We start from the raw sequence: 21,132 nt of genomic DNA on the forward strand, positions 1-21,132 counted from the left end.
GCGACGTAAAACAAATAGCTATATATATTGTACCAGGAAAAGTTGTGGGCAAAGGGCATGAGTAGGACCTCAGGGAGTGGAACTGGGTTTTGGAGCCGATACAGAGAAGGATAGTCTCGCAGAGCGAATAATAGATGGTAAATAATTTTTTTTCAAAACAATTTATTAATTTCTCACCCTGCGGTATGATTGTTGACTCAAAATTTATATTGAAATTAAATGTTGAAAATAATCTTCTTGAAAAAAAAAAATGGTATAAATATCATTGGTTTCAAAGTCTTTCATATGTGTGAATTTCCACCTAAAGTCTTTTTAAACCTAAGCACACTTTTATAATGGTAAATGGATATGAGAAATTATTAAAAGTTTTCAGTTCTCAGTTCGTCAATCTCGTTATACAGCACACTTGAAATCCTACAGTCTTTCTACGAGAAATGAAATTGAAATTAAATTTATCACTTTTGAGAAATTATGGAAATTGTTCACACGCGACACTGAAGTTTCACTGTTCAAAATAAATGAAAAAGTTTAGTCAGTTTGTTACTCACTTATGACAAGAACTGTTGTTACCAAATGTCGAAAGATGGACATCTGGAATGTTCCATGTAGAATCAGGATCGGCGATGTTGACGTTCCCGATGAGGTGATGACAGCTGGAACTGTTGAGTTTCGCACACGAAAATTCATTTAGTGCGACTGGTTATCACTTACACTGTTGAACACTATTTATGGCGTATGAAGAATCACAGTCCTTTCTGTACTAAATACTATTTACAGTCGTTATTGAAACGTTCTTAATCACACAGTTCACACTTGAAGAAAAAAAAAAAAAGAAAGCAAGTCGGTAAGCACAGTCTGTGAACACAGTCATTAAGTTAGATTTTCTGCTAATCCTGTTATATTAACTCAGAAAAGTTCTTACTTTTTCATTCAAAATATTGATGTGACGTGAATAAAGAAATATAATGCAATACTCGAGAAAAAAAAAAATCAGTTCTGGTGATTCTTAAGTATTAGGCTCTGTAGAAGTTTAATGTTACTTGACGTTGCCTAAGTCCACACGTAATGAAATAGTTAATATTTGTACTCCAATAAGTTCACTCGTGTTACAGTCTTAAATGTCTTTTTAGGATTATATTGTAATCGCGACGCGACATACTAACTGCAGTGCGACGTCCTTTATCGGCGATAGAATTTCGCGTTCTGGAGATACGACGAAAGTACTTCTACCGTGACTGCGCGAACATACTGTACGCGGGCCGGTCTCTTCACTATCTCACTCACACAGTTGTCTGCTTGTCCTTGTACGGTACTGTACTGTACTACACTGGTTTGCGGGCTATCTGGCCTTGACATATATAGATACCAGCGCAGGGAGGGGTGGCAGCTCTCTCTCGGCCATGTGACCGTAATTACGTAATTTCGTTGAGACTTTAAATTGTTATAACTCAACAACCGTTTGATGAATTAATTTGAAATTTACAGGGATTAACTTTTATGATGTTTGCTATAATTCAGCGTTTGTCCCGTTGAAATTGGTTAAGGTGTTAAAAAGCTGTTAAAAGAAAAATTCTTTCGAGAAATATCTCTAGGGGAGGTGAGCTTCGAGCGACAGGTGACGTCACTTGACTCCGCCTAGCGTACTCGTAGGGTCTGGTACATACTGGAACATTCTTTACATGGATGTTCGTACGTCGGTCGGATCTTTAATGCTGGAAATAACATTTCTTTCAATTAATATGGACCAGGACCTAGGCCTTCCTGGTACAATATATATACTGCATATTAATTATTTGATTGATTATATAAATTTTTAGTACAGTGTGTGCCTAAATATGGCATATTAATGACAAAGTACTGTGAAATTTATTGGAAGAAGAAAGTGACTGATGTGACTGAGGATATTTACAATGAACCAACAGATTCAGAATGTTTATCAGCTATTTCTTGGCATCAAATATCAGAAAGTGATGAAGAGTCTCCCGTAAAGCAACCTATTGTAATGATGTGGTCTGAGGTCACGGCTCCAAATAATCGCATGCCAATACATTTTCCCTAATATTTTTAAGAATATACCTCTGAGTGATAAAACTTTTGCAGGTGCATCACAGATATGTTATTGACAATCTGTATATCTCAATCTATTTGTGACATACTTAATTTTTATGTACAACTGAACAAAGATTTTATTATTATTATTATTATTATTATTATTATTATTATTATTATTATTATTATTATTATTATTCATTTAAGCAATTTCTTGTCAACACAACAGTCCTCAGTGTATTAGCTCTATGAAGACATATAAAACTTCATGAATTTATTTCATACTTTGCAGATATTTTATTTAGACATGTAAAAGCTGCCAAATATGGTTGCCACCACATAATTTAATGTTGCTAGTTCTAGGGTTAAACTGTATTGTAGAAAGATAGGAACATCAAAAAGGAACACTTAATAGCACAATGACAGGTCTAGCAAAGACTAGTAAACATCATTGTGAAAATAGAAAATGTAGGACACCGTATGTTATAGTAAATAAGAGAGATTGAACAATGCTAGGACACGTATGTGATAGTAAATAACAGAGCTTGAAAAACATTAGGACACCATTTGTGATAGTAAATAAGAGAGCTTGAACAGTGCTAGCACACATGCTTCTTCTTCGTCTTCTTCTACCACTTTTCTCACATTTGTGGGGTTGCAGGTGCGAACTGTGTCGCACACGTGGTTTTGGCCCTGTTTTGCGGCTGGATGCCCTTCCTGACGCCAACCGTATATGGAGGGATGTAATCACTACTGCGAGTTTGTGTGGTGGTTGGTAGTGTAATGTGTTGTCTGAATGTGAAGAGGAACGTTTTGGGACAAACACTAAAACCCAGTCCCTAGGTCAGAAGAATTAATCAGATGCGATTAAAATCTACTACTCGGCCGGGAATCAAACCCAGGGCCCTCTGAACCGAAGGCCTCGACGCTGACCATTCAGTCAATGAGTCGGACAATGCTAGCACACCATAGTGGCAGTAAACAAGGGAGCCTGAACAACAATACGACACCGTGTTCAAGATGTTCAAGGCGAAGCTGGTCAAGCAGGTACCGTTAAGGTCCCAACCAATAAGGTGGAAACATGCTTATTTATAATTTTTCTTTTAAAATCTCTCACTTTCGTCAGCTGGGCTGGGCTGAGGTGAGTGGTTCACACGGTATAGCACTGGCTTTCTGAGCTGACGTTGGTGGGTTCAATCTTTGCTCAGTCCCATGGTATTCAAAGGATTATTCAAAGCAAAGCCATCTTCATAGAGCACTTGAAGGTCCTTGGGAGAGCTTCCATTATTCATATACCCAACCAGAAATGGGATAGTGTGTTAGCACTATGCCCAGCCTCCTTTGCTCATAGAAATTAACTTAGTATTCCTTTTTGGTGTACGCTGATTGAACATCTGGGCCATATGCCTCTCTGCAACTAGAAATATAATTTTTAAATTTTTCAACTTTCTGTAAGGAAGTAAAAACTAGCTCCTTCCAGATTAACAGAGCATACAAGGCAGCTCCTGCTCTGATTATTCTAGACTATATTTATGCCATGAAACCAGTGGAGAAATATCAAGCCTGATCTATAGAATCACACAATACAGGGAGTCGTAGGCCACACAGTAAAATTCTCCATGCATTTCTACTTGTATAACTTTGATAAGTAATAGCAAACACACAATATTGTTTTAATTTCATAATAACTACTAACTTGTTTTGCCCAAAGTGCAATGCAGTCACACTTTCCTGACACCTAAAATTTGCATTCACTTCTTAACAACTCTGTTTCTGTAACTGAAGACCACCCAGGAACAAGGAGGTAACCAACAAACTTTTGAAAAGTGAGACCAGTGGAAACAGGGTTTATCATCACGCCTCTATTGTGTGGTGTCATCTTATGTCTTACATTTGAACTACAAGCTGGTTTACAGCCAGCAGAACTTAGTACTGTGTGGTGTAAGATGGTGGATATTTTTTTGCATTGGTTCATCATCATATGTAATAGATGATTTAAATAAAGGCCGTAGACTAAATCACATCTACATTTTGAAATATTTTCTTGACATTTTCATTGCTGTTGTTTTTATTTTTACTCATCATAGAACCTCTCCACCATGCCGGGTAGGGTGGTGTTGAACAAGCCTTCACCATTGTTGTTTGTTTAGAAATGCCTTCTCTCTCACCACTGACTCCCAGTTCCCTCCTCTTCTCTCTACATCATCTCTCAGTTGGGGTAGCCCATCTCTTCCTCGGTCTTCCCACTGGCCTTTTTCCTTCAACCGTTCTTTGTAGGCGTGCATGTGAGGTTCTTGTGCCAGGCATTCGCTCTACATGTTCATACCATGTTAGTCTCGAAGTCCTTAGCTTCTCTTCTATTGAGTTCACATCCAGTTCCATTTTGATCTCATCATGGTCCTTACATGTTTTTTGGAGGGTAGTTCATAGGAACTTCATTCCACATGCTTGCAATTTACTAACTTCTCTCTCTTTCAGGGTACATGTTTCCAGGCTGTATGTGAGAATGGGCACAAAGTCTGACTTACACAGTCATCTTGGGCATTTTTTTATCCCATCTATTGAAAACTATATTTTATTTTTACAATACTAAAATTAGGTCCTTCCCCCTCTCTCCCAGTGCTGAGCTGTTCTGTTAATATCCTTACATGGTTGTAGAGGTTTGAATTGCTAGATACTCCGTTCACTATTTCTTTATGTGCAATACCCCTGTTGGAAATCATACTTCCGAGGTATTTGAATACCTGTACACATTGAATGTCTTCGTCTTAAGGTAAGACCGTTTGTATAATTTATGTTCCTTTTTCTCAGAAACTGGTAAAGATAAATGCATGAATTTTTTACAGTATATTCCTCAACTCTTATTAGGTGCTGGGATCTACAATCGGAATTGTGGTTCAATAAATGTGGGAGTAATGATTTTTTGTTTGAAATGATTTATTCTAATAACAAATATCATGAACAATGAGGCATAACTCTCAAGGTGTTAGTCGCAATGACCTGATTGTAGATCCCCAGCTGTATTGTATACACATTAAGTACCTGTTAAAATTTCATACATTGTATAGTTTTGAAGAAAAAGGAACATTTATTGAGATTTTTTAGTTTCAAGAAAATCAACTCCAAAGTTGAAGAGGGAAGAAAGTATCTTAAAAGTTACTCCATACGTTTTCCTAGACAAATTAGAAGCATCCAGCACCATAATCTGACTCGTCACTGGTTAACCTGCTCCATTTTTCTTCTTTCTTGCTTCTTTTGTTGCCATATTTGTTGCAACCATTCAAGCACTTTCAATCCAGATGCTGTATGCTTTCCTACTCCCAGTTCTTCAAGAACCATAAGCCTGCCTGAATTCCCATGATTTAAGGTTATTACAGCATCTGAGACCCCTAACTTTAATTTATTATATCCCACAAATCCTAATCCAGATGATATCATTAAAAAACTGAAAGAAATGTGAAACCACAACAAGGATTCAATAAACATATAACTTTATCGCCAATTATCTGTTTGTAAACAATAGTAGGCAGACATCTTAGAGCGCAACAGTATAGCAAACTTCCGGAGCTTTAAAATGAGCCAAGCCACAGCCTTCTAGGTCAGCAAGTTCCTGATATATTAATGACTATACCAATCGGTGCAAGATGAAACGAAAATCCATGCAGTGTAGATGTAAACTTAAAAAAATAATTAAAAATACTTCTAGGACGAATTTGCATATAAATGATACACCAAAATGTTCGTTAAATTCCAAGTTGTAACATAAGTCAATAAACGAAAAATGTCATTTTTTTTCATATTTTGGCATTTGGTCTTACCTTAAATCTCTATGTGGCAGCCAGTATCTTTCCTACTCATTTTCAGTGCAACAGTTTTTGTTGTGCTAACTTTCATCTGATACTGTTTGAACTTTGCTATCCATTCATCTCGCCTAGTTTGTACCTCTAACTTCCAGATGGTTACATTGTCAGCAAATGCCAATGTGTGTAGTTGTTCATCTCATTCTCCTTTCAATATTTTAAGAATACTCTCCATGACAGTAATGAATAGCAACGATGAGAGTGCGCTCCCTTGTTGGACACCCTGTGTGGTATTAAACCATTCTGAATGGCCATCCCCAGCACACACACAGTTGTTAAGTTTTGGTACACCATCTGTTCTTTGTTTGAGATATTCGGGCACTCCCAGTTTCCTGAGGCACTTCCATATGACTAGTCTAGGCACCACATCATGTGCCTTTCCTAGGTCGAAGAATACTACAATTAGGTCTTTACTTCTATCCCAGTACTGTTCCATTAACATCCTTAGAGTGAAGATCAGGTCTGTTATTCTTTTCATCATCATCATCATCATCATCAGTTTTCCACTCCAGTTGCCCGGGTGTGGTTTACGAGCACTCTCCACTTCTGTCTGTCCATGTACCACTCTTCTCTCAAGACGACATCCCAGCTGATTCCTTTTGTTCCTATGTCCTCTTTCACTTGGTCCAGCCACCTCTTTCTAGGTCTTCCTACCGGTCGTTTTCCGGCCACGACTGTGTGTAGCCATTGTTTTGCTGTCCTTCCATCGTCCATTCGTTTGACATGGCCAAACCATTTCAAACGGGCCCTTGTCACTTTTTCATTCAGGGATGGGTACACACCAGCTTGCTCCCTGTCCCTTTTTGTCTTCTGTACCATAGTTCGTAGGAACTTCATTTCTGCGGCTTGTAGTTTGCTGTCCACTTGTTGGGTTGTTATGCAGGTTTCTAGGCTATATGTTATTATGGGGGTGAAGTATGATTGGAATAGAATCTGCTTTGATCTTAAGGGAACTTGTTCGTTCCAGAGGAGGTTCCGAACTTGATGGTAAAACTGAGCTGATTTTTGAATGCGGTTGTTAATCTCATGCTGTATTCTGTTATCACTTGAAATGATGCACCCAAGATATTTATATTGGTCTACTGTTTCCAGTTGTGTACCTTCCAGCATTATTTTTCCTTTCTTCTTCTGCCTGTTGACAGACATAGTAACAGTTTTCGATTTATTTATTGTTAATCCATGTGCTTTCAAATGTTCATTCCAGGTGTTCAGCCTCTCTTGGACTTCCTTCTCTGTATTTCCCCAAATTACTACATCATCTGCAAATGCTGTTCTTCCAGGTTCTATCTCTACTCACAGTCTGGTTTCAGTAATGTTTTCCATTATTTTCAGACACTAATATTATTTGCTACCACATGTGTTTTAAGTGCATGTGCAGGATTCTCTTCTGTTATATATAAATGTAAGACATTCTTGCAGGTTATTTTCCATTATATCACTTCCAATTCATACATTATTTTTAAAACCTTCAGTTATAACTTTTCCGGTGTTATCTGTGGAACGCAGAGGTGAAAGAAGGTGCGGGCTGGAACAGGTCTATCTACGATAGTCAAAGATTAATGTAAAACTTTAAAATGAAGGTTATATTTCTTTTCAGATCTTAAATTTCAACAAATAACAAACTTTCAGGTACAGAGGTAGTTGGTACAAAAATAGGAAAACCAAGAATTGGTAATTTACAATGTTGAGCTTCAAGCTCCTAATTTACAAGTTTCCAACTTAGCTAATGTTGCGTTTAGTTAGGTAGACAAGGAGAGAAATCTCTCAAAACACAATTTTCAATAGCACTTTGCTCCAACAGTTACAAGTTACGGCCTTCAAAAGGCACCACTCAATAGTACACACATCTATTCCATTACCACAAAAGAGCTTACATGCTCTACAAATTCTACCAAGGAGACAGCGCTCCTGAACTCTTATGGCCTACTCAAGGCAACCATTAACTATTACAAGACGGAAAAGAGCGTCTCTGCTCCATACAATTACACCTTCAGGCCTCTCTAGGCACAACCTGCAATTTACAATACCATATGAATTACCTTTTAGTTTACACAGGGGTATCTAGTACCCATTCTACTGGGCCTTCGTGAAAAATAACAGGTTAAATTACTGGCCCAAACTAAAAAATGTATGGAGGCGTACACTTGCGCTCCTAGAAAACCAAAGTTAAAACCCCACCTGGGCTTGCAGTCCGATGATGCAGAGCCTAATCCCAAACTACTGAGGTAACTAGAAGGACAAGTTAATTTATGATTTACAAGAGAAAAGGAGTTACAAAATCTTAGTCACTTCAAGATTAATTGAAGGGGAATTCCAGAGGGTAACACACTCTCTATTCCCGATTTACAGTTTTAAGTGCATAGGACTTACATGAAATTTCACATGAGAAGGAAGAAAGTTTACATTTAGGAAATTGACTGTTACATAGTTAAAGATTGGAACCTTCCCCTCGAGTTCAGCTTGCGGAGATAATTACAGAGATAGAAAACTGGTGGCCATTGCCTGGGCTGATGTTCTGCCTGCCAAAGAATGAGGACCCTCATCTCCTCTCAACACACACACTCAGTAATTCGGCAATCAATAAGACAAGTTAACTCGAAAAGGCGACATAATTTATACCTGAGAGGAAGTTTCGAGAAGGCTTTGGACTAAATCCAGACACACCCTCTCATTTATTGGACAGACAAAAAGTTACAAGAAGCCTATGATTGGCTGAAAAATAAATACACAAAATTTATGATTGGTCGGAAACCAAAGCTGGCGGGATGAGAAGGAAGTGTTGCAAACCTTGAAGTATCAAAAATAATGAAAGTCAATTCAGTTGAGAAAACCTATAAACACAAAACTTCTTTAAATCTCTAGTTATTCCACTTTGCATCAGAGTGCATGGAATCAGTTCTTTAATAGAGGCATCTATGGAGAAAAGTCCAAACTTCCTGTGATACACCAAAACAAAACCAAGAAATCCAGTCAGTTTAGGAAACTTTAAAATAACACATTACTCCATCATTTAGTCGTGACATCTTTTGATCAACGTCCCAACTTCTTGTATTAGATGTTTCAATTTTTATGTGATAGATAGCTTTCTTCTAGGTGCTTTATTTAAATGTAAAGAAAATAGATGAACTAATTTGTACACTTGCGTATGCAATTGGTTCAAGTAGTGCATCGTTGTTGGCAGTTATGCATTTCCGAGTTTACAGTTCCCCTAGCCAATATCTCGCTTCAAACTTCAGTTCACAGCAGATTGTGTTTAAACTGTATGGTGTATACCATGAAACAAACCCCAAAAATGTTCCTCTCTCCTGAAAAATTACTGATTATTGGTTACATCCTTATTCCAGGGAGGTCTTCAAATCTTACCATTTCTGCCTTGATGTTTTCTGTATGTTCCTCTAGAGTATGTGTTGTTCCTTTAGATTCTGTTTTCAATTTTTTTAATTAAAGGTTTCTCACAGATAGCAGTTGAGGAAGCACCCATGCCATAATTCTTGTGCTTATGATCCTATAATTAAAAACCACTCTTATTGATTTCAAAGAATCCTGAGTAGTGATCTGTTTCTGAATCTTGTTGTGTAGGCATATTGTCCTTCCTGTTAAATCAGTTAAATGGTATCCGCCTCCATAGCGTAACGATAAGTGGTATTAGTTGCCGTCTTCGGTAGCCCGGGTTCGATTCCCAGTACTGCCGGAATTTTAAGAATGGCAGGAGGGCTGGTATGCGGTTGGAACGGTACGTGCAGCTCACTTCCATTGGGGGTGTGCCTGTAAAGAGCTGCACCACCTTAGGATGAGGCCGCGAGTTTACTTTTAGTTAAATGGTGCAAGTATTTGTATTTGGTACTAGTAATGTCATAATTTCTTCAAGAAATTTGGGGCCTATTATTCCTCTTCTGGCAGTTACAGTACATCGTTCATCAATTTCTACTTTGTGTAGTGGAACTAAGTTTATGCTTTTAATTTGTAAAGTATGACATGTTATGGGTTAGGTATGAAGTGTCTCATAGAATTACAAATTTTTTTGATCCTTTCACAGACAGCAGTGTGACCTAAGACTGTTGTGGCTGTAACATAAAGATTATGTAAAGAACTAACAATGTGCAAGTTGATTAAGGATGTACTAGTGAGTTGCTATGGTTTTACATCTATATTGGTTACTTTTTTACTGAACAGTTTATCAACAGCTAAGTAAAACTAGGATTTTTAAAGTATATACTGACTATAGCTAGTTCCAGGTCAGAAAAGATCAACATGAATCTCACCTCACCTGCTGTACAACTCTATAGTTTCTCTGTTTATGCTTCTTGTTGACTTATAGTGTAAAATAAAAACTCAAGGTTTCCACCTATTCAATACTACTTGTTGTAACTTTAAGCTTGCTTGCTTGCTGACTGACTGACTGACTGACTGACTGACTGACTGACTGACTCTATTGTGTCTACGGTCCTTTAAGGACCTTGGCCTCCTTGACCACAACTCTCTAGTCGTCCCAGTCTTCAGCACGCCTACGCCACCTCCTGACTCCAACGGTCCTCATCATTGCCATTTAGCGTGCTTTAGTCGTCGTAAGTTTGGGACCATCCAGTTATCTTGATTTGGTTTCTGAACAATATGTAGTTTTGTGGTAGTGGTGTTGTTAGCCCCACGTACCAACCCCCAACCTGGAGGACCAGGGTATCACTCTTAGTCTGGATCATCACCTTAGACCTGTCCGGCTTGGGTGGCCCTACTAGGAGCATATGCTCCCGCCGGCATAGCTCTAAGGATCATTTGAACACGCAAGCCTCCAAAACACCCGGCAAAATGTATTTTGCCTTCGTCAAGATGGTGATACCATCGGGAGGTGTAACTTTAAAAGAAGTTGCATATATTTTCTGAAACTAGTTTCAGTCTTACCAGAGACCATCATAAGTCAAAATCAATCAAAGACATGAATATAGATAAAATTTATGAAGCAAGAATGAAATAAAGATTTGATAAACACTCAGCACAATCTCATGTCCTGTGCAAGCTCTTATTCATGTCTCGCCTAAACTTTGATTTTGACTGATGATGGTCTCCGGTAAGACCGAAACTAGTTTCAAGAAATATATGTAACTATTTTAAGGTTACAACAAATAGTATTGAATAGGTGGAAACCTTTAGCTTTTGTTTTACGCTATATTGCTCTTCAGTATGAATTAGTATGAAATTTATTACCTTGCTGATTTGCCAAAAGGCATGGAATATAAATGTTACTAAGTATTGACACCATCACAAGAGGATGGGTTTGGAATACCCAGATCTGTTACAAATTGTAGGATATTGTTATTTATATTTACCATTAACCAGCAGATAAAGGCAAAGTGATCATTATATGAGGTTGAACAGGATGACATTGGGTGCTGAACAATTATGACTTCCTTTTTCTGGAGTTATGGAAACATTGAAGTCTCTTAATTCCACAGTATTGCTCATCTTTCAGGAATATTTCTTTAAAAGCATTATGATTTACCTTGAACAATACCTGTTTGTTGGTGATCATAATCAGTGTTCGTCAGGCTAGAATTGTCCATAAAATCAGCATCAACACTGGCTCAAACCATACCCACTTTCGATAGCACATCCTCTCAGACCTATGCAGTGGTATGCAGAGTGAAGTAAAACAAATAGCATGAGAGCAGATGTCACACCTGAGTGCAGGTATTACTTAGATGACTTAGGTGACTGAGCCTCATCTGGGCTTCTCGTTCTCAATACCAGTTGTTAACAAGCTGCTGTGTAGGCTGATTGTGTTTCTGTATCTCTGTTTAGGTGTTCAGTGGAATAAGATGGGTCAACGAGTAAGTCCATCAAAAGCATGCTGATCACTAGAAAGCCCTCCCTGGTAACTATTTGCAGCCTTTTTTGGACTTGAACATTTTCAGATGATAGGCTGTTTTGCTGTTGGTTTTACTTCACTCTGACTCAGACAGGTCTAACGGCGGTGTGGGATAGGAAAGAAGTGACTCATGGCCTTAATTAAGGTACTGTCCCAGCATTTGCTTGATGTGCAAATCGGAAACCATGGTAAACCTTCTTCAGCACTGCTGATGGTGAGGTTCGAACTCAGTCTCCTCAATACAAGCTAACAGCTACACAGCCAGTACTGCACAGTCAATTTAGACAATGTGATATTTCAAAAGACTAATGCATCCTATCATTAGAGCCCTGCATGGATGTGGACCGCAAATTTAGTGTCTAGGCAGTGCAGATAATTTTGCTGATAATTTCTAAATAATGACGTTTATTGATTTTCAGTCGGGTATACTCTTGCTTTTGCTTGTAGTTAGGCGACCCTTGACATTGGTATGGGAGAATAGTGATACATAAAGAGCCTTGAAACCATAAAGCCGTAAATCTCACCTAAGCCTAAGTGGCTCCTACCACAGTTAATAGAAGGAAGGAACAGAGATCAATACGTCAATAGTTGTCTCAAGAGAAAATCCCTCATAAATCTGCGACTGTAGGGTTCTGTGCCAGGTGTCAAACCTATTGCATTATGTTAACAGATCTATCAGTTTCAATACCTTGGATGTTATATACTGTAGTTAAATATATAAATTATCTGCGGGAAACCATTTTGCGGATGCAGATAACCATTCGTTGATGCGCATGAAGAAAATGTGGAGCAGATGCAGATATTATTTTGTATATCCGCACGGGCTCTACCTATCATCAGGTGGAAGATTTATAGGACCGATTTGAGGAGCATTCTGGAGAATTCTTCCAACGAATGGTTTATGGCATATGCTGGAGAGATCCATTTACACCCAAGATTCTGCCCCTGTAAATACCAGGAAACTGTGGGATGCGAACCAGACAGTATGAGTTAACATGTTACAAAAGGTCTTCCATCCTTATGTGAAATCCGTGCCATGTCAAGTTGCTGAACTTTTCTTAGATGGGGTCCAAAAATTTTGTATATGCCATACCTGTTACGCGCGGCTGTGAGCTTGCATCCGGGAGATAGTAGGTTTGAATCCCACTGTCGGCAGCCCTGAAGATGGTTTTCCGTGGTTTCCCATTTTCACACCAGGCAAATGCTGGGGCTGTACCTTAATTAAGGCCACGGCCGCTTCCTTCCAACTCCTAGGCCTTTCCTATCCCATCGTCGCCATAAGACCTATCTGTGTCGGTGCGACGTAAAGCCCCTAGCAAAATAGCATACCTGTTACAGGGCCTATACAGGAACAGTACCTTGAGACCCATCCCAGAACATGCTGCCCTGCATTATAGAACTGTCATACTTCCAAACAGTTCAAGAAACATAGTGAAATATATAAATAAATTGTGATATTTATGGTATGTTATATATGCTTATTATGTAGAATTTACTAATTGTTTTTGTTACAGGAAATCTGAACCAGTCTTCTCTGGGACATGCTATGAATGAAGATACTCATTCAAATAGCAAAACTAATACTACTGGCAGTGTACAAAATTTTCCTTTAAGTAAGTGGCTCATGGATCATTATGGACATTTTCTGTATTTTGGAATGCATCAAATAATTCATCCCTGGCTGACTGTGCAATAACTGTAGTTGCAGCTGCATAGCTTCAGATGTGCAAGTAATTGATCACCTTGTGGTAGTACTATGAATACTTAAGAAAGCACATTAGCCATTATTGTTTCTAAGGGGGTAAGGATATTGTGGTCAATAGCTGTATGTACATAGAGTATGTGAATCCCCTGTAATAATCTTCATGCTGACATAATGCATTTATAAATAATTTGGGTCAAGATAGGAAGCAGACATGGCTTGTGTGTTATGCAGTGTTTCTAAAAAGAACCCTCGTTGTCAGCACAATCACTACTGGTTTGTTTCACAGATTTAGCATTATTGTAATTTTTCCACCACCGCTCTAAGTATCCTGGTAGCCAATATTCTACTAGATGACAGGGAAACTGTTCTCTGCTGGGAGTTCTATGAGAGTTTTAATTCATTTTGTTGGATGAACATCAAATGTAACCAGAGATCTTTTATTTGACAACATTCTATGATGTGGACTGTGGAATGGATTTTTTTCTGCCCTTCAAAAATCCTAATACCTCTGATCCACAGAGAGATTTATCATTTGGAGTGACACATACCGAGTCCGTGTTCTGTTGTGCTTTGAGCCAGACTTACATGTTACGGAAAAGAAGATCCTTCAGCAGCCACTGGGACTCTCTTGAAACTTGTGACATAAAAGAACAACCTTCTTGTAAAATTACAACTCCTATGTTAAACAGTTTGGAGAGATAAATAATTTTATCATCAGTCTTCGCACCCCAGTTGAAACCCCATAGAGGTGTATTATTTTAAGACCACTATTTATTGAAATCTAAGACATATAGGAGCAAACTTCATGTGAAATCTGAACCTCGTATGTCAAACGGTTTCAGAGAAATGAATATTTATGTTGTCAGGCCACACCTCCCACTTAAATCCCACTTTGGGGTGTATTGTTGAAGGACCACTTCTTATCTTCTTATTTAGAATCTAAGACATAGAACAATCATAATACTTCAGAGAAATTAATTTTTTGTCAGTAGGCCTCTCCCCCAAGTCAAAACCCTTTAAGGGTGAATTGTTTTAAGAGTACTTCTTATTTAAAATCTAAACCGTAGAAGAGCAACCACCATGTGAAATTTCAGTCTCATATGTCAAGTGGCATAAGGGAAATGAATATTTGTTTTCAGGCCTCACCCCTCCCCCAAAAACATCAACATCTAAGATATGCACCATCTTGTGAAATTTCAACCTCATATTTCAAACGGTTTCAGAGATGTGAATATTTTAGTTGTCGGGCCTCATTCCTAGTCAGAACTCCTTAGTTTGTTTTAAGTATTGTTTTAAGACCACATCTTATTTAAAATCTAAGGTATATAAGAACAACCATCATGTGAAACTTCAACCTTGTATGTCAAATGGTTTCAGAGAAATGATTATATTTCTTTTTAGGTATTAATCCTTATTCAACCCTTATGGGCTAAACTTTGTTTCCAAACTTGAATTCTTTAACATCTGTATGTATGTTGAGTCCTCAGCCCTAAGGCTGGTTAGATCCTCAACAGCTCTGCCATCAGCTGTCATAGATGGCCTAGGCATCATTGAAGAGGCGTACTAGGGAAATGAGGAGTGAGGTAGATTCCCGTTGCTTTCCTCACCGAGCCAGAGTTGCTATTACAGATCAGTCTGCCAAGCCCACTGAAATGCATGCACCGTCTGACCCTATGAGCAACATTTTCACACCATTCATGGCAGGGACTGGCTGCGTAAGGAATGGCATTACTAGCATCGCTCATACCTCAGTCACTTTCATATTGTCAAAGCCAAGGATGAGACAGAGACAGATCAATGAAAGTAACAAAATTGCTCTAGCCTATACCAGAAGACATAGTGCACTGCAAACACTAGGTCCTGCCAGCAAAGGCATCTTTAACATCTAGTACATGAAATGAACAATCATTCAGTGAAATTTCAACTTTATCTGGTGAACGGCTTGGGAGTAATGAATATTTTGGTTTTCAGGGTTTTATCCCTGATTCATCCACATGGAGGTGGAATTACAAGTGATAGTTTTATTACAAGTGATAAATATCATTTTTGATTCGTATTGATATTTGATTGAAATAATAATAATTTATTAATTTGTCCACCTAATCAATACAATAAATCATGTCTTTGTTAAATTGCATTGACATGTTAATTAAAATTGTACGTGTTTCACCTTACATACAGGCATCATCAGTGATGGGTTTAATCTGGAAATAAAATCTGACACCTGATTTACATATAAATAAGATAAAACCAATTTATAAAAAGCCATGAAGTGACTTGAAAGAAAATTAGCATATGGTAAAAGACTAGTACAATGTTGGTTTTAAAAACAATGTTATGAGTGAGAAGTTTATAATTGGTGAAAGTATTTACAATAGAAACATTGACTATTAGTATGAGAAAATGAATAAAGCGACAGTTTGTTGTAGACAAGTGGTAAAATTGCTGTAAAATAATGTTGACCATCTAGCGGTTGGAACTGGATAATAATGTGAATGACGATTGGAATCATATTTTTAAAACATAATGTTGAATAAAATAAAGTTGAAAGATGGTCAAATCACCTGTACAATTTTTTGTTTACGTAGAGGTGGAATGTTTTGAAACATTTCCTTAGTGGGTGCCTACACTGTAGTAGAAGTATATCCTCAAAATTTAATTTCTTTATGTCCAGTAGTTTTGCCTGAGCATTAATTGACAAACAGTCAGGACATTGCCTTTTATATATAAATGTAATACTGATGATGATGATTGTTTCAGTCCTATACTGAATTTCTGTGTGTATGATAAAACTGAAGCCAGGAAGAAGAGGGAAACTGGGAGATTGCCAGGAGTTAGTAGGCAGAGGATAGGGAATGATACCTTCTGCAAATGTTGCTAATGAAGGAGAAAGGGGGCAAGTGACGATGAATGGGGTGTTATGCAAGACCACTGTAGCAGCATGTAAACAAGGTGGACTTTAACTAAGGAGATAAAATTTGTCATGATACTTCTTTTCATGCAACTCACACACGTATACCATGTTACTTGCAAAAGTTATTTGCAATAATCTGTGGTTTTGGAGAAGCGGGAAACTTTCCGAAAGTTGGGGACCAAAATAGAGATGCAGCATCTGAAGATTTTATATACAGATATTCTGAAGAAAATGGTCCCTTGCAGAAATCCATAAACCGTGTGAATTTTACAGGTTACATCTGAAGAAATTTAGTTTACCAGGTGTAAAGCTGCAGGTATACAATCTAGGAGTCCACCCCTTTGATTCTGTACAAGTGCAAGCAAGCTAGGCCCACCTGCAATAGACAGAAACATAATGAAGAACTACTAATTGCTATTGATGTAGTTCATGAAAAGCACAGACATCAAAAGAGAAGTTTGTCTTTTCGTTTATATCACATTGCTACAAATAAACACACACAAAGAGTTTCAAAGTATACCAGTAGAGTACCTGAATAGCAGCTATACTGCTATCTGGAAGAACCACCACTCCGTTTGAAAACCATGATTGATATTGCATGCTAATTCTATCTGCAATGTAAAGCCAAACACATCTTTAGCAAAAACCCTCTCATATACAAAATTAAGAATGTGGGATGATGCTCCAATGTTGCACCTGCATCATACTTCACAAAGATCTAACCAGAGGTGCTGAATCTTTTGGCAGTAAAGTAAATCCTGCTAGGTAGGGATTTCTGCCTGTAATAATGACAGCTTGATGTTCTCTGACTATTGCCACCTGTTTGGAGCAGCATAAACTTTGAATAAGTTCAGTGTACTGACGCTCACCTGGCACAGTTCAGTGTACTGACACTCACCTGGCACATGCATGTATTAATTCTGAGAGAGAAATTTGAATATGGCATTCAGAAGTAGAAGGCAAGACTGGAATGAGGATTACTGTACCTTCAAAATGCTACCTACAAATGAAAGATCCATTTAAACAACTACGTGGTGATGTTTACTTCACTACTGTCAATACTCAGCAGCTTGAAGGTAAAGCGTTTCCTACTGTTGCTAAGATAGAATCAATTAAAATAAACAATTGCCTACTAGCTTTGCCTGGGAATGATTTAATCTGCAAATATGTAGATTGTATTTTGAGTTACCATAGAGATAATAAACTTGCTTACACTGACCCTGAAACATTTATCAGTTTAATACCAACTGGCTCCACACAAACTGAGAATGAACAAAGGTGCTATAACTGTCACTAAGAAATTCACTACCCTTTTTAATTTTTTTTTTTTTGGAAAAATACAGACTTTTAGTTAAAGAATTACATTGTACTGTAATAGAGGCTACTCCTCTCATACCTAGAATAACACTTATTCCCTGTGATGAATGCTTGCCTATGTAAACAGTTCCCAGTAGAATTAGCCTTCTCAGTAATTATCTCAGTCAAACTATTGAGAAAAACTCTATTTCCTAAAACCAGTCTTCTGCCATAAGGTACTTTACATAAGTCATTCATGCGAGATCATTTAACTCAATATCTGTTGTATCACCAGGTCAGGAAATAAGAAAATATGGACTCTGGGAAACTTCCAATGGTGGCTGGCATGAAATAATTTAGCATAACACAGGTATGATAGAACGCAACTAAGTTAATTTTCAAACTAGTTTGCATCTTCAAAAGGAATAAGTAAGAGTCTCTTCAAGGAAAAATTACTACGTACATAGAAATATATTTTTACTTCCTTTACAACTTCATTTCCTAATTGTACAATACCTATCGCATAGATGTTCTGTGCGGGATATCTTAAGTCATTCAGTAAATCTTCAGTTATAAGTATTATAAGCAAAGATTTGAAAGGGATACTGTTGTTATTTTGAACCACTTCATCCAGGCATCATTAAGTCCATTGTATGTGTCTGGAAGAATATTACAATTGGAAAGGATAAGTGATCCCAAATAATTTTAACTTATTTTAGGAAGATGAACACTGTCAGTATTAACTGACCCATCACTCTGCTATCTAAATCCCAAGTACTCTCTGATGTGAAGTTCTAGTTTGTCCAAGCAACTTCTACTGTGTTGAATTAGCTGTTGTAAATCTTGCAGAGATTTACAGATGACAGTGATATTGTCAGCTTAAACCAGAGTACAAGTGTGTGATGTCTGCAAGTCTATAATGATGGTGTCCAGGCATAATACTTAGATATCTGTTTCTCGTGAGTTCATTCTATTAGGGTATAGTATATAGTATATATGGCATTCAATGTTCCTCTGCCTTTACAAAATTGCATGGGTGGGATGATGTTGCAAGGATGCGTAGCTAGTAAACATCTGAAAATCTTCATTGTGTGGCAGTTTATATATAGACATTACAAAAAGAAATGTCCATCAATAAATGCAAAAATAAAACACTACAACACAGTTATAAAACAGGAAGCTACATATGCAGCAGAAACACTTTTTCACCTGAATAAACAATCAAAGACCAACAGACTTCAGAAAATTGAAAGGAGGATTGAAAGAACCTGCATCAACAAAAAATACCAAAAAAGATGGACAGTGGCGGATAATACCTAACAAAGTCATGTACAAAATGCTAGAACCCACTGCAGATACTATGCATAAGAGCAGACTGGGATTCGTTGGACATATGGGGATGCAGGATTCGAGACTTCTGAAACAGTTAATAGTCTCAAAAAATGCCACAACAGGATGTAAATGGATCAGAGAAGAGAGGATCTGAAGGAAATAGGCCTTACAACAGAAGACACCACAAATAAGATAAAATTGAATATAAAACTCAAGAATAGAAACCTCCGCTTTATCTTATGCGTAACAAACATGCACATTTTCAATCGAGGAAAGGGCATAAAGATCAGAGTGTCTGAAGAAGTACTGGGAGGACCGCAAAGCCAAAAGAATCCCTTCGAAAAGGCCTGAACGATGGACTGACTAAAGTGATCCTATGCGGTTATAAAACAAGAAGAGAAGACAGGCTTATGTCCGTATATATTGCCAGAGCTAAATGATGCAACAAGAATAACAGCTTCCAACAAGTACACAAGTTACAAGATTAAAGTATATGAAAAAATGAAAACCTACAACCTGTTTTCCAGTCTTTGACCGGGTCAGGGATGTAATGAATGAACCAGATATAGGCTATTATTACAATGGGGTCGCCACTCCCAAGGTGATATTGATGACTGATAAATGATATGAAGAGATAATGGAGAGTGTTGCTGGAATGAAAGATGACAGGGAAAACCGGAGTACCTGGAGAAAAACCTGTCCCACCTCCACTTTGTCCAGCAGAAATCTCACATGGAGTGACCGGGATTTGAACCACGGTATCCAGCGGTGAGAGGCCGACGCGCTGCCGTCTGAGCCATGGAGGCTCCCTAAAGTATATGAATCCTTATATTTTAGGCACTTAAAAAATATTTTTTATGATGAACGATAAAATATTCTTGAACATTGCTGTTCAGAGTGTTATGATAATAAGAATGAACATTATACTGCATTTTGTTGTTGTATATTGTAATTGGTACTTCAGCAGTTACACAAACACAGTTAAAGCGAGGAAAGTAAATCAAACTACAAGGTACCTTAAACTCTATACACACCATAACCATGTAAGGAACTGTGGCGAAAACAGCACAAGAAATTATCAGTGAGGGCAACTTGACGATAACAAACAAGGAACGTGGAACGGTACTGGGAACCTACCAAGGACATGGAGATGCTTAGGTTGCGGTTTTCGGAAAAATCAACGGTGATCTTTGATTTTCAAAAATATGATTTACAAAATGGACTCTACAAAATAAATTATGAACAAGTTCAGCAATGTAGAAAATACCGATACACAGTTTGTAAAATACAAATTGCATGTTCTTGAGACACACAAATTAGGTGTTCCTTGGCAAGAGCTTCCTATAAGTTCAAAGAGTCAAGCAAATACCGTACATCTAATTACAAACCAAGTCGTACAATACAATCTCGAAAGTAAGGGGAAACGCAATATGCTATTACAATTTAGAATGAATTTAAAGGACCTTTCCAAAACATCTGTTTTATAGAGTGGCGATTAGGGCAATCTCCTGTGTGATACTTTAACGAAAATTAGATGCAAATTTAAACGGGACAGAAATCAACCGTGCTTACCCTAAGGCCGCCCATCCTAAAAGCGAGGAGTCGCCGACTATGTCAAAACTCCGGCAGACGGCAGACCAAAGACAGACAGGCTTAAGACAGACCACAAAATGCTGTCTAGCTCCCTTTTAAAGGGAAATCTAGCCTTGGAGTAGCCAATCAGAATGCAGGAGCTTGCCCAGATTCACCAATCACAACTCTTACTTCGATCGCGATGTTTAACCCCTTTCTCGAACACATACGATCGTGAATCTTCCATTTCCAGAATAGTAAGAACACATTTCTAGAAAGCATAACTAACAAAGGCCAACACACCCTGTTTTAAAATTCTGCATCACAAACTTTCTGGACTGTTCCAGTTAATATAGAAATGTAATCTACTAGTTACAACCAACCTATGTTAGAAAAATATTTTTTACACTGTACAGGTTAGGTAGCTGAATGGAATATGAATAAGTAAGTACTACTTAAAAGATTTACAAATAAATAAGTACTACTAAAGAGATTTAAAAATAAAATCATCTACAAACACTTTCCACCTCCAAGAGATTCTACA

The 21,132-nt window shown here is 37.8% G+C and overlaps 1 protein-coding gene across 4 annotated transcripts in view; it reads left to right on the forward strand.

Moving 5' to 3' along the window:
* Nucleotides 1-21,132, forward strand: part of Pal1 (Peptidyl-alpha-hydroxyglycine-alpha-amidating lyase 1) — a 125,927-nt gene that overhangs the window by 70,810 nt on the left and 33,985 nt on the right. For 3 of the 4 annotated variants that reach the window (XM_067145258.2, XM_067145259.2, XM_067145260.2), the window contains exon 8: nt 13,284-13,382. In XM_067145258.2, coding sequence (XP_067001359.1) covers nt 13,284-13,382 — 99 coding nt within the window. Of the gene's footprint in view, nt 1-13,283; nt 13,383-17,979; nt 18,055-21,132 lie in introns of all 4 variants that reach the window. The other variant, XM_067145261.2, reaches the window with a different exon arrangement.

The sequence above is a fragment of the Anabrus simplex genome, chromosome 4 (assembly GCF_040414725.1).
Source record: "Anabrus simplex isolate iqAnaSimp1 chromosome 4, ASM4041472v1, whole genome shotgun sequence".
NCBI classification, from domain to species: domain Eukaryota; kingdom Metazoa; phylum Arthropoda; class Insecta; order Orthoptera; family Tettigoniidae; genus Anabrus; species Anabrus simplex.